General features: G+C 39.1%; 1 protein-coding gene across 1 annotated transcript; it reads right to left on the bottom strand.

Annotated features, from left to right (window-relative positions):
- Window positions 1-848: 848 nt before the first annotated feature.
- GPR33 (G protein-coupled receptor 33) lies at window positions 849-4746 on the bottom strand. The gene is made up of 2 exons (XM_090271861.1): window positions 4603-4746; window positions 849-2126 (listed from the first exon to the last, which is right to left on the bottom strand). Exon 2 carries the CDS (start codon window positions 2118-2120, stop codon window positions 1083-1085), a length of 1038 nt encoding a protein of 345 aa, XP_090127987.1. The 5' UTR covers window positions 2121-2126; window positions 4603-4746; the 3' UTR covers window positions 849-1082.
- Between the last annotated feature and the right edge of the window lie 8998 nt (window positions 4747-13744).

Below are 13744 nucleotides of genomic sequence, written 5' to 3'. Positions count from 1 at the left end.
AAACATTATGCTAAGTAAACTAAGCCAGATACAGAGGAGAAATATTGTACAATTGTACTTATATGGAATGTCTAGAACAGGCAAATTCATAGAGACATATAATAGATTGGGGGTAGGAAGGAATGAGGAGTTATTACTTAATGTATACAGGGTTTCTCTTTGAGGTGATAAAAGTTCTGGAAATAGTGATGATGGTTGCAAATATTGTGAATATAGTTAATATCACTGAAATTTACATTTAAAATGGTGAAAATGAAATGGTGAAAGTGACAAATTTTGTTATATAGTCGACCCTGGGATAAAACAGGTATTAGGGGCTCCAACTCCTCATGCAGTCAAAAGAAATCAAAGTGGAGCTTTTGAATTCCCAAAAACTTAACTAGTAATAGTTTACTCTTGACAGAAAGCCTCACCAGTAACAAATGTTCAATTAATACTTATTTTTATGTTATATGTATTATATGTGTTCTTTTAAAAAGTTTTTATTTTTCAATTACAGTTTATATTCAGTTTTATTTTGTATTAGTTTCAGGTGTACAGCATAGTGGTTAGACAATCATATACTTTACTAACTGGTCCCCTGGTATTTCAGGTACCCACCTGGCACTGTACATAGTTATTACAATATTACTGACTACATTCCTTATGATGTACTCTATATCCCTGTGATTATTTTGTGACTACTAATATGCACTTTTTAATCCCATTACCTTTTTCACCAAGCCCTCTAGTCCCCTGTATACTGTGTTCATACAATAGAGGGAGCTAGAGAGAAGAAAATGTTGAGAAAATTCACAAGAGAAAATACATTTATGGTGCTGAATGTGTTTATTGAAAAAAAATCTGCATATACATTTTGGACATGTTCAAGGGTCAATATTTTACCACAATAAAAAAGGGAAAAAATTTCATTTGTAACATCACCTATTGCTTACATTCTTATAGCCTTTTTAATATTCATAATCTAACTCAGTATAGCCCAGATGTCCTTCTAATATAGGAACTGTATTATATAAAAGCAAAGGGTACATCTCTGGTTCTGTAATTGACTAAGAGCTCATGTTTATTCTGGGACCTTGAATTTAAATGTAGGCTTGTGAATTTAGGTTTTGTGTCCTTTCTGGAGAAAGATCCTCACTGAATGTTGACTCAAAGAGAGCGAGAATGGACTTTCTAATAACCTTTTTGAAATTCTCCCCAACAAATAGGTAGAGTGTGGGAGAAAAGAAAATATTAAAAGAAGTGGTCATCACTGCAAGCATCAGAGTCAACTGTAAAAGTAGACTTTTTCTGTTAGTGAGAAGTAAGCCCTGGTATACATGGTAGGGTAGCCAACACACAAAGAAAGAGATAATGGCAGTCCTTATGACTTTGAAGGTCTTGTTGGATTTAAATACGCTCCTCTTTTTCATCTCGTTGGCTACTCTTAAGTAACAACAGGTGATGATGAAGAAAGGCAGAAGGAAGCTTAGCAAGAAGCGGCCGGTGAAAGAGGCTACATGAATCCATTTCCTTAATGTTTGCATCTTTTTGCTTTCCCAGTCACTAGACAGGGCATAGTTATTTTGGCAGATCACTCTTCCTTCAGGGTCATCATGTGTCTCCCTGAAAAGCAAATAGGGTGTGCTGAAGACAATGGCAGAGATCCAGACTCCCAGGATGACGCCAGAAGCCCAGCGTGGGGTCCGGTGCAGCTGGGACCACACCGGGTGAAAAGTGAGAAGATAACGATCAACACTGATGACTGAGAGGAAGAAAACAGAGGCGAACATTCCTCCATACAAAATGCCGTGGAAGATCTTGCACATGGCCGCTCCAAAGCTCCAGTGATTATTCTGAAGGAAGGAGGCAGTTATAAATGGCACAATCAATGTTGAAATAAAATGTGAGAGAATGAAATGAAAAAATAAAAGCGTATTCACAGTCTTTTTCATCTTGAATTCTAGTATACACAGATAGAGACCATTGGTGATAATACCAATTGCTGATGACACAAATAAAAGAATGACAATGATCATTTTTAAGGCAGGAGCTGGAATGTAAGTGCCATTTCTTAGTAATGTAGAGTCATTGACCTGGTAATAGGAAGAGTTGATCAGATCCATAGTTACTGGCAGCATGAGAAACTGAAAATAAAAACAGAAAAGAAGCAAAAGATTAAATATAGAAATTAAAATAGCAACAGTCAAAACAAAAATAGTTTTAAAATGGCAAACATAATATTTCCATAATAAAATAAATCAGACATTTTTCCTGAGATCCTTGTTTTTTTTAAAATATATTTTATTTATTTACTTTTAGAGAAAAGGGAGAGGGAGAGAGGGAAGAAAACATCCTTGTGTGGGAGAAACATCGATTGATCGATCGGGTGCCTCTTACAGGCACTCAGGTCTTCGTTCTGTATGAAGACCTAAGACCAGATTAATTTGAGCATCAAAAATAAAAATACTACAATACAAATGATATGAAATTAATGTAAAATGGATATTTTGACTTTGTTAAGTAATTCAGTTAGGTAGCTAAAAATCTTCTATTTAGAGATAAACCAGAAGTCTGATCCTTCTTGATAGACGCAACTTCTTGAAAAAGGCAATGTAGCACCAGCTTTTCTTGACTTAGACTTGGTCAGGGTAAATGTTGCTAATGAAATTGAATAGCAAAAATAACAACTGCTGCAAATTAGTAATCATGGGGAGCTGTAATTACATTTCTCCCATGAGCTAATTATATAGAATAAGTGCTGTTATCTAGTATTCTAATACTGAGAACAAAGCAGTAAAAACTAATATTCATAGGGGAGCCCTAGGGCATATAACAACTTGGTTTTTGATACATTGGATAAATCAATGGATATTACTAGTGATGTTTATTTTTTTCACAAAGCAAAAAATTCTAAGACTATATACAGAGAAGAAATAAAGTTATTGTTATTAGAAGCACAACTCCTTTAAGTTAATTCTGCCTTTTAAGGGAGTTGCAACGTTTTTCTCCAAAGTAGAACAAATGGTTCTCTTCAGGCAAGTAGTCTGCTTTAGGAATAAAAAGTGAAGTCTGAGGACATGGAATGGACAGGCAATGGTGAGTGAAAGCGTGGGAACCTGAGGAAAGCTGTGTGGAGGTCCTGGCACCATGAGAAGAGGGAGGAGGAGTGAGGATGGTCTTTAGGAGGCATGACAAGCACAAAGGCTCAATGAAATATTCAGAAGTGCAGGAATTACATGGGGAATTTAAAACGAGGAGTGTCTAATCCTCATTTTTAATCCATTTGCTATGCTTTGACAAGGTGTAATGTCCCTACTCATTAATCACAACTGTCTTATGTTGGTGGTTGCTCTGGGGAATGGAAGGAGAAGAGCTGTGTTCCCTATTTAGGACGGAGTGGGGTGGAGAGAAGAGACCTGCAGCAGGAGGTAAGATGTGAATGAGATGACAACTATGCTGGAAGCTGGGCAGAAACTAAGATATAGTAGACAAGGAGAAATAAAAGCCTATGGAGAATTTCTGATACTGTGTGTGTATGGCATGTGTGTCTGTGGTCTGTCTGTATACCTGCAAGTGTATTTGTGTGTATGTATTGTATATGGCTATGTGGTCTCCCTGTGTGCTTCTGTGGTGTGTCTCTGTGATGTGTTTTGGATCCACAGGGTATACATAGAGCTGTGTACGTGTGAGGTTTGTGCATCTATGGTGTATTTCTGTATTTGTGTATGGTCTCTGTGTGGTGTCTGCATTCTGGGTGTATTTATCTGGGTAGCGTATGTACGGATGGTGTTCATTGTTGTGTGTGTGTGTATGTGTGGTCTCTGTGCAAGTGCAAAGGTGAAAACTGGGTATCTGATTTTTTTAAATGTGTGGCTGAACTTTAGAAGGCCATAGGAAGGTAATGTAAAATTTGAGCAAAATCAATGTTGGACACTGCCAACTTTATATGACTACCATATAAAGGTTCCTAGGAACTTTGATTTATTGCACGTAACCAGGAGATTTCATCATCCTTAAACAACTTTTACAATGGTTTGAAAGTACTAGCATATAAATTAGTGGGGCAGTGCTTGGGCTCTGACACCCCACAGGACAGGGTTTCAATCCTATCTCTACCACTTACCAGCTCTGTGACCTTGGACTCTTAATTCTGAGCCTCTTTCACCTTCTAAATCACAATGAGTTTTTATGAGGACTAAACGAGATAATGTATATAAATCACTTAGCTCCCTTCATGGCACTTAGTCAGCACTCAATAACTTTTTACCTATTACTTTACTCAGTTTGTTACATTAAGACTAGCAAGAGTCCCATTGTGTCCTTTTAATGTTGCAGGCCACATTTCTTCCCCCTCCTAAAGCTTCTCTACTGAATTCTGGAGTACCATTAGAGATTTCTGAAAAAAATCGAAATGTCCATCTATTGGGACAGAAGCTCTCAGATCTATAGTTATTTTGAGGCCTTGCTATCGTGATACATTTGGCACAAGTCGCTTTCAGGATGAACTCCCTCTGCTTGAGGGAGGAAGCATGAGAACCTCCGGAAACTTTTCTAAAGTAAACCTAGATGGCCTATTCAGATAATAGTGCCAGAATAAACCCGCTGGCCAGCGAATCTTACCTTGCAGTTATATCTTCATGTCGGATGGTGTTGGGCAGGCCAGAGTGACTCCAAATCAGCAATTTTCTCTTCAAGGAAAGAGGCAAAAATCAGTGACACTTTGCCTTCATTTCATCTGCCTTTCTTCTTGTTGATGCTACTCCCTGAATTTGAACCTACTATTTAAATATTCAGTGAGAGCTTCCTGTTCTTTCTAGGTTCCTTTTTCTGTGGAATACTTACTATGGAGCTGGAGGTGGAGAGATGAGTACTTCTTCAAATCATTTCTCCATTTTGAGGGGAGATTTTAAAAATCCCACAAAGTTCTATTTAAGGCTAATAAACTATTCTTAGTATTAAAACATTGTTTAAAAATTACCTTTTTATATGCAGTCATCCCACCAGGCACCCACTCTGTCTCACTTCTAGGATGTTCATTAGCATATGGATGCTTGATGTTGGGTACAAAGGGAAGGGGTAAATATCAATCATGAAAAATTAGAATTTGGAAATGAGCTACCTATTCTTGCTGGAGAGAAAATGGTCAGAAAGAAAAACTTAAACAGTGACTTTCACATTGAAATGGGATGTATGAGGACAGACCAAAGATTAATATTATTTCATCTGGAAAAATAAAGACTGACAGGCACATCAATTCACAGTAGTACAATTGTGGAGAATGGTTGGAAAGAATACAGAATTGGTTACCATATCCCAGAAGATGGTCTCATAAAAAATTCTGTCACATGGTTAATACATTTGTGAACTGAGTCCTTCATTTTCTATTTTCCTCTCTCTAATCCATCTCAACACTTTCGAGGATCAGCCTGTGTGCTGACCTCAGTGTCCTGATTTCTTTCCTGCTTGTTTTCCTCTTCATTTCTTCCATCAAAGCAGAAGAGGAGCTTCAGTGGTGATGCTGGGAAAACAGTTACCCAGCCTGTGCTAGATTTAGAATTGTAAAGCTTTCACTGCTACTGTACCTTTATTAAAAATAGACTTAAATGTTTGTTCTCAGTCCCCTGGGACTGTCACCTTCAACCTGAGAGCTGATCTTTGCTTCAGGATACGAATACATTTTCAAACTTGGTACTGCATTTTAAAAGTGACTTCTTGTCATGTTTTCATACCTTTTGGGTTAATTCACAGATCTGGAAGTAACCTGAGATATTATTTGGTCTAAGTCCACTAATCTGGAAGCTTAGCAAACTGAGACACAGAGAGGTTAAGTGACTCCTCATAGATTTTCATCAAGAAAATTACCAAGGGCTCCTTCCACTGCCCTATACTATTTCAATAATAATAATAATAATAATAATAATAAAGGGATTTGGGCCCAGTACTTCCTCTTCTACTCTCCACTTCCAAATTTTACAGTTATCAAAATTCAAAAATAAATATGCCAGGGACTAGTGTTTAATTTCCCCCCAAACATGCACAAGGGCTAGTACCATCATTAAATACCCTAAAGTTTAATTCTTTTATAAAGAATTAAAAAGAAAGTATTCCTCAGAAATACTTTCATTAGTATTTTTTCTAATAATTAAATCAATGATATTAACTCTTGGGAGATATGTAGACTGTGTTTGAGGAAATAACTTACGTGGCTTTCGTGATATGACTTCATTTGTTTCATTTTTCATATTTCAGATTAAGTCAGGTGGTTTTAAGAAAATAGCTCATGAAAACAAAAACTGTTTTATGCTATTTTGATGTAAACACAGTATGAAACACACAGAGATGCAGAAACAGGTGGTGTTGTAGAATCAATTACTTGAGAATTCAGGAACTCATAAATGCATATGATTTTTCGAGTTGGAAGAGACTTAGGAGTTCATTTCATATAATTCCCAATTCCATACATGAAGATGTTACTGGACAGGGCCCGCCTCAGAGCAGGTCTGCCTCAGGTCAGCCTGTAGTGTGTGGGATCTTGACTTTATGTAGGAAAGATTTCACAACATGAGTCCAGGTGTTATGAGAGTACATTTATTAAAGCTGGAGACAGTGAAACAAAGGAAGGACTTAAGGTAGAAGAAGCAACAAGAGAGAACCTAGGTGGTGCTCTGCTTTGACTCCCTGGAAACATATAGGAAAGAAATGAGTCAAGGCAGGGCTGCTTTTAGCTCACAGGGAAGTCAGAGAAAAGGTGGCTTTGGAGACAGGGTTGGGGGTAAACCCAGGATGAGCTGCCTGCTGCTCCCCTAGTTGCAGTTCATGCCCAAGAAGGGGCATGGGCATGCTATAGAGTGAACCCAAACTGAGTCTTTGTATTGAGGGTTTTTATTTTTCTTCTGCAGGCAATAGTTTTAGGGGAGGGTTTCTGTAGAATATTCATTAATTTTCCAGGTGCATTTTTAATATGCTGATGCATCAAAATGAGCATGTAAGGGAGTTTGGGGCTATTCTGTTTACTTTTATCTTGAGTCTGTCTGGCTCTATTAGGACTTTTATTATTTATTCCCCTGACTTCATCTGTCCTTGGGTTTAGTTGGCACAAATGGCATTAACTGGGTCTCTGTTCTCTGTGTATCCTGTCAGGGCAGCCTTGCTCTGAGAAATCACCCTGAGACCACTGTGGGATTAGGCAATGGGGGAGAGGCAGCTCCAGGACCAACTCAAGGGCCTGTAGGAGCAAGGGGAGTGGGGAATGGGGAATGGGGACTCCTGGTCCTCCTCGTGTGTCCGTAGGAGTCCCACCTGCACTTCTGCAGGCACCTTTTTTATACTTGTCAACCACACATCTTGGTGAGGAAGAGTGTGCTTATCAACATATTCAGTAGATTATTTACATCTGATTGCTCACAGCCCCTGCGCACCCCCCCACAGGTTAGTTAACATATGAGCTAGGTTCATTACCATTTCCCCTGGGAATGGTTTCAGTCCATCAACATATCTTTTGGGAACTGCTAAGTCCATCAGCATATCTTTGGGAACCGCTAAGTCCAGGGCCAGATTGATTAGCATGTACCAAAAGTCCAGGTGTGCATTCAGCTGCCTCCATGTTCTGATATTTCTGACCATGGTGATTTAAGCTACATATTCTCTGGTTAGAGAGGAGACGTATATACTACTTGCTCTGAAGTGTCCTTGGTTAGGGAACATAAGGGCTTGTGAGTCACTACCTGGCTGTAAGTTGTTCAAATTGGTCTTTTTAAATTATCTTATCTCAGTTTCCCTATTCTACTTGCCCAGGAATTTTCCTAGCTTCTTACTATTCTACCTCAAAGAGACTAAGATCCATAGAGATATTTGAGAGCTTGTCCTAGATTCCATTATCAATTAATAAAATAGTTGGGGCAGAAATAACATACACTAAACAGTATAGGTGCACTGCTTATAGGCCATATAGTGATTGCACAAGGCTGTATAGGAGAGAAAACAAAACCCTAAATAAAAATCCCCACTTTGCCATATATATAATCTTGTAGGGTCAATGGACATGGCCCTTCCCCCTTCCTCCTTCCTTGACTGGTCAGACAGCCAATGGCCAGAAGGAATGTGTATTGTTTTGGAAATGGTTGCAACTTCCTCCTTGTCTTCTTCTGGGAGTGGCTTCTTGTCCTGTGAATGCTTCTTGACCCATGACTGCTTCTTGACCGTTTTAAACTCTGAGGTAATGTAGTTTAGAGTCATGCATAGGACATGTGCCTCCTTTGTTTAGGACCCCTAATAATGGGCCTCAGACTGGAGGAGGTTCGGACTCTCTTGAACAAACCCCTCACCATAGGTGCGCTCCCCTATAATGTGAGTAATAAACAGCATGTCCACAAATGCTAACCCTCCATGTGTTTTTTTTCAGATTATCATAAACACTTAAGCAGCTCCACAGTTTGAGTGTGGAGCTTTTGAGCTACAAAACTCTCAGTCTCAGTCTCTTTAATTTGTAAGTTTAAAAAGGGAGTTTATCTTCTTAGGCAAATCATACTAAAATAAAATATCTTTCTTAAATACAAGCACTTTCTATAGTTGTGGTTTTCCATTTATTTTGTATTTTGTTGTTTATGCTATTACAGTTGTCCCCGCTTTTTTCCCCTTTGCCCATCTCTACCCAGCACTGCTCCCCCCTTGCCCCTTGCCGTGTTTTTCAAGTTTTAAAGAAGAAGCACATGCTTATGTATAAACACAAAGCCTGGTACAATAACTGTCTATCAAAATTTGTTTTCTAGAATTCTAGATTCACAATTCAAGTTTCCCTTTTTGTTCACAAAAAGTCTGAATAAACACTAGCGCAATTAGTGGGAACACAACAATCCAGGTATTAGCCCAATAGTTTCCATTCTGGCTGAAGTCAGAATCACTTGGAGGTCTTTAAAAAAAAAATGCAGCGTATTCCTGAGATTTAGTTCATTTATCCAGTATTTACCAAGTATTTATTGTATTTGAAGAACTTTCTTGCCAGTGGGGATACAGAGTAAATGAGAAGAGCTTTCTTCTCGTGGAGCTTACATTCTAGTGCAGAAAGATAGGCAATAAACTACTAAATTAAAAATACCAGCTAGCACTACAGTACTATGCAGAGGATTAAAACATGGAAATATGATGCCACTCAGGGGAGTGCTCTGTCTGAGCAAGATGGCCTCTGCAGTGGGGAATGACTCAGCACAGGGATCCTGGTGGCTGTTGCCTCAGTTCTCTCCCTGAAGCCACCATCCCCAGGCTCTCCTCATGAGTCTCTAGTCCACTCTGCACCCCCCTTGCCAGAGCCCAGGCAGGTGATAGGTGTCCTGCTTGCCATAGGAGCTGCCCAGCCACCAGAGGAACCCAATTTAGCCACTGAACTGGTCCAGGAATGCTCATCCTGTGGTTGACCGGGTTGCAGACGTCAGTGGGGAAGCAGCCATGATGGTCTCACCTGAGAACCTCACAGAACATTCAACATGGCTCTCAGAGAAAGAATTTTTGGAGTAAAAAAACCTCTCAATAATATCGGGAAAAATAAAGATGGGGCTAATTCAAACAAGAACTGGTTGAAAACCTAGAATATAGCTTAATGTCGAATGTATATCATGAGTTGGTAATACCTTCAAAGTGACACCTATCACATTGATGGCCTTTTTCAGCTGAGGATGCCTTGTACAGTGTGCAAGCTCTTCATTTATCCAGACTCTGAGGAAGCAAATGACAATGCATCTTTTGAAAAAGAAAAAGGAGAAAGACTCTCATGAAATTTATAGTCTTAATTCCTGTAACAAATTTTCTTGGTATTTTCAAATGACAAAAATATTTTTAAAAGTAGCAAAATTTACAGATACACTAACAAAATGTCTTCTTGAGAAAAAGAGATAAGGTACCCTCAATAGAACAGTTTCACGACAAATAATTGATAATGGTTAGTAATTCAATATTTAATGAAATAAATGGTAGACTTTGTTAATGTAACAGCCCATATATCACCTATTTTGCTGAAACTAATTTTTTATTACATTTTATTGCTTCAAGATATTTTTGAGGAAGCATAGAAATGTGAATCTTATAAAACTGTTGGAAGTTGAATTTGTAATTGTTTCCCTTACAATAAAATATACAACACCTGCTACAAATAGAAGACAAATCCTATATTTTATTGTAAAGAATATTTAAATACAACTTTCAAAATAAAAAAAACATATGATAGAAATGTGGTGAGTTATTAAGTGGCTATTATAGGTAAGGTGGTTGGAAAGGCCTTTTAGTAGGTGACATATAATAAGATTGGAATGACACAAAGGAGCCAAATATGCAGCAATTAAGAGAAAGAACATTATATAATGTGGACCTAACTCATAACTTGCTCCATATCTATTTCTTCTATATTAACCCCTTTCTACCTCCAATCTACTCTTGCTCTCTAATTGGTTCTCTCCATTTATTGGAATTTTGGCTCATGACTTTTCAACTTCACACCACAGTTCATGGCTTGCATTCTTCTTGTTGGCAGGGAACTTGTCATGATAGCATTCCTGGAAACAAGAATTCAGTTTTATTCAGGAGACTCTCTCCTGGGTTCTGCTCCCAGCCTTATTGGATATGGTCTACTACATCAAGGCTCCAGATTCTCTCCATGTCTGGATGGCATTCCTGGAACTGCAGGGAGGATGTATCTGGAGCAGAGACAGAAGGTGAGGCTGGGAAGTTGGCCCAGATCTTTATTATGAAATGATTTGGATTCATGTTTAGTCTTGTGGGAGAAAGGTTTGGGATTTGGCACACAGGTGGGGAGACAGATTTTCTCCAGGAGTGAAAGAGTTAACGCCTTGGTTAGATTTGTTGTTCTGCAAATTCAGACCCAAGGCAATCTGCTAAAAATGAACAAAGAAAGCATTTTAGAAAGTGAGGAGGGTTTAGAATTTTTTGTGAAAATAATGAAATTTATAAACAGTTATAGAGTGCTGGTAAGGATTTGTTTGAGATTAAGGACCACTTCTGTGTGAATCTATTCTTCTGAAAAGTGGGGAAACAAATCATTGTACAAATGTGAAATTCTGAGCAGTTCACTCTGTTACATTTTGCTTCCAACTTGGGTATAGAAGCAGAAGCAGATTGTCAAAATATTCAAAATATTGGTGGTATTCAAGTAAACACTACCAGGGGTGAGGCTAGCAGAGTTGAGAGTGTGGGTAAGGGAGCAGCAGAAATGATGTTGCCGAAAACTTAGGTGGACAGGGAGTGTGCAAAGCTGTGATGAGTTTGAGAATTGGGGAGAAAGGGAGGGATTAAAGGACTGGAGATCTTGTGCTGGCAGGGTAGTAGTGTCTGAAGTATAGAAAATTGTGGTCAGAGGGTGAGAAATGGGAATTTATTTTTTTTTAATTATATTTTATGGGTTATGATATTACAGTTGTCCTGATTTTTCCCACTTTGCCCCCTCTACTCAGCAACCCCCACTCCCTCAGACCATCCCCCCACACCATTGTTCATGTCTATGGGTCATGTGTACAAGTCCTTTAGCTACTCCATGTTCTATACTGTACGTTACATCCCCATGGCTACAAATAACTACCTATTTGTATTTCTTAATCCCCTCATCTCTTCACTCAACCCCCACCATTGACAGCCATCAAAATGCTCTGTATCCATGATTCTATTTCTGTTCTTATTTGCTTAGTTTGTTTTTTAGATTTAATTTTTTATAGATTTGTATTTTTTGCAATTTTATTGTTCATAGTTTTGATCTTCTTTTTTTCTTAAATAAGTCCCTTTAATATTTCATATAATAATGGTTTGGTGATGATGAACTCCTTTAGTTTTTCTTGTGTGGGAAGCTCTTTATCTGCCCTTTGATTCTAAATGATAGCTTTGCTGGATAGAGCAATTTTGGCTATAGGTCTTTGCTTTTCATGACCTTGAATATTTCTTGCCAGTCCCTTATAGCCTGCAAAGTTTCTTTTGAGAAGTCAGCTGACAGTCTTATGGGAACTCTCCTATCTTAACTATCTGCTTTTCTCTTGCTGCTTTTAAGATTCTCTCTTTATCTTTAACCTATGGCATTTTAATTATGATTTACCTTGAAGTGGGCCTCTTTGCACCCATCTTGTTTGGAACTCTCTGTGCTTCCTGGGTTTGCATTTCTATTTCCTTCACCAAATTAGAGAAGTTTTCTGTCATTATTTTTTCAAATAGATTTCCAATTTCTTGCTCTTTCTCTTCTCCTTTTGGCACTCCTATTGTTACAGAAACAGGGGTGTTCCAAAAAACCCCAGAATTTGCAGCTGGGGGATGGGGAGAAGGAAGCAGCTTTCAGAATGCCTCCACATGCCTGAGGCCAGTGGCTAGTGTCTTTTTTATGCAAAATGGCTTTAATGCATCCAAAGCCTCAGGTAGATGGGAGGAGTCTTGAACCGGGGGACGGTATGGAAAGCACACAGAGCCTACGTAAGGGTCTGTGAATGGTCAGAACGGTTTGCAACGCCCACTGCGTCAGATGACGCAGTCAGGGATATATAAGCAGCTGTGGACATTTTATCTCTCTCTTTCACGCTCACGCGCTCGGTCTGGGGCTCTCGCTCTCTCGCTCTCTTGTGTGCTCCCTCCACGTGGCTTGGTAAAGAGGCCTTCTCCATGTGACTCGGAGAAGGGGTCTCCAGGCTGCTTTAAGAGGCTCTTGCCATGCGGTTTTGAGGAGAGGAGATCCATGCGGTTTGCAGGAAGAAGGCAGTTTGCAAGGAGGCTGAGAATCCAGGCGGTCCTGCATTGAGAGCTGGAGGGCACCACAGCACAGAAAGGACCTCCCCAATCAGAATTGAGTGATTGGCAGCTGCTGGTAAAGCTGAACTGTGTTTGGAAAGTAGGGAAGCGGTTTCTCTAACTTTTCTAAAACTAGCCTGGTTTGGAAGTGGGGGAGGCAAGGATATGTGTTTGTGGGTGTTTTAAAGAGCATAAGACTTAACAACAGAAATCTGCAAATAACTAAATCTATATAACTGTTAAATAAACAATTCTTTTTCTTTTCACCAAACTCTGGTATTGAGAGTTATAATTTTGGCGGCGGGCAATCGGGCCCCTAACTAAAGAGCCCGTGGGTTTGTTTTCAACTGGAGCAGCCCAGGGGTTCTGTAACACTATGATACCAATGTTGGACCTCTTGAAGTTGTCCTGGAGACTGCTTTTACTTCCTCATTTTTTGGATTCTTTTTTCTTCTTGTTCTGATTGATTGCTTTTTGCTTCCTTAAGTTCCAAATCACTGATTTGCTTCTTGGTTTCATCTACTCTACTGTTGTTTCCTTGTAAATTGTACTTTATTTCAATTAGTGTATCCTTCATTTCTGACTGGATCTTTTTTATGCTGCTAAGGTCCTCACTAAGTTCCTTGAGCATCTGTATAGTCAGTGTTTTGAACTCTTCATATGATAGATTGCTTATCTCCGTTTCATTTAGCTTTTTTTCTGGAGTTTTGACCTGTTCTTTCATTTGGGCCATGTTTATTTGTCTCCTTATTTTGGCAGCCTCCCTATGTTTGTTTCTATATATTAGGTAGAGCTGCTTTGACTCCATGTCTTGGTAGTGTGGCCTAATGTAGTAGGTGTCCTGTAGGGTCCAGTGGCACAGCCTCCCCTCTTAAGGTATGCATTATGTGTGGGCTGAGTACAGCCTCCTCTTGTAGTTGAGACTTGGTTGCTGTTGGAAGATCAATAGGAGGGATTAACCCAGGCCAGTCATCTGCAAGGACTGGCTATGACCACT

The sequence above is a fragment of the Furipterus horrens genome, unplaced genomic scaffold (genome assembly GCF_987537825.1).
Source record: "Furipterus horrens unplaced genomic scaffold, mFurHor1.1.pri manual_scaffold_3, whole genome shotgun sequence".
Classification (NCBI taxonomy): domain Eukaryota; kingdom Metazoa; phylum Chordata; class Mammalia; order Chiroptera; family Furipteridae; genus Furipterus; species Furipterus horrens.
The sequence above is the reverse complement of the archived record's forward strand: the minus strand, read 5'-3'. Positions and strand labels throughout refer to the sequence as shown.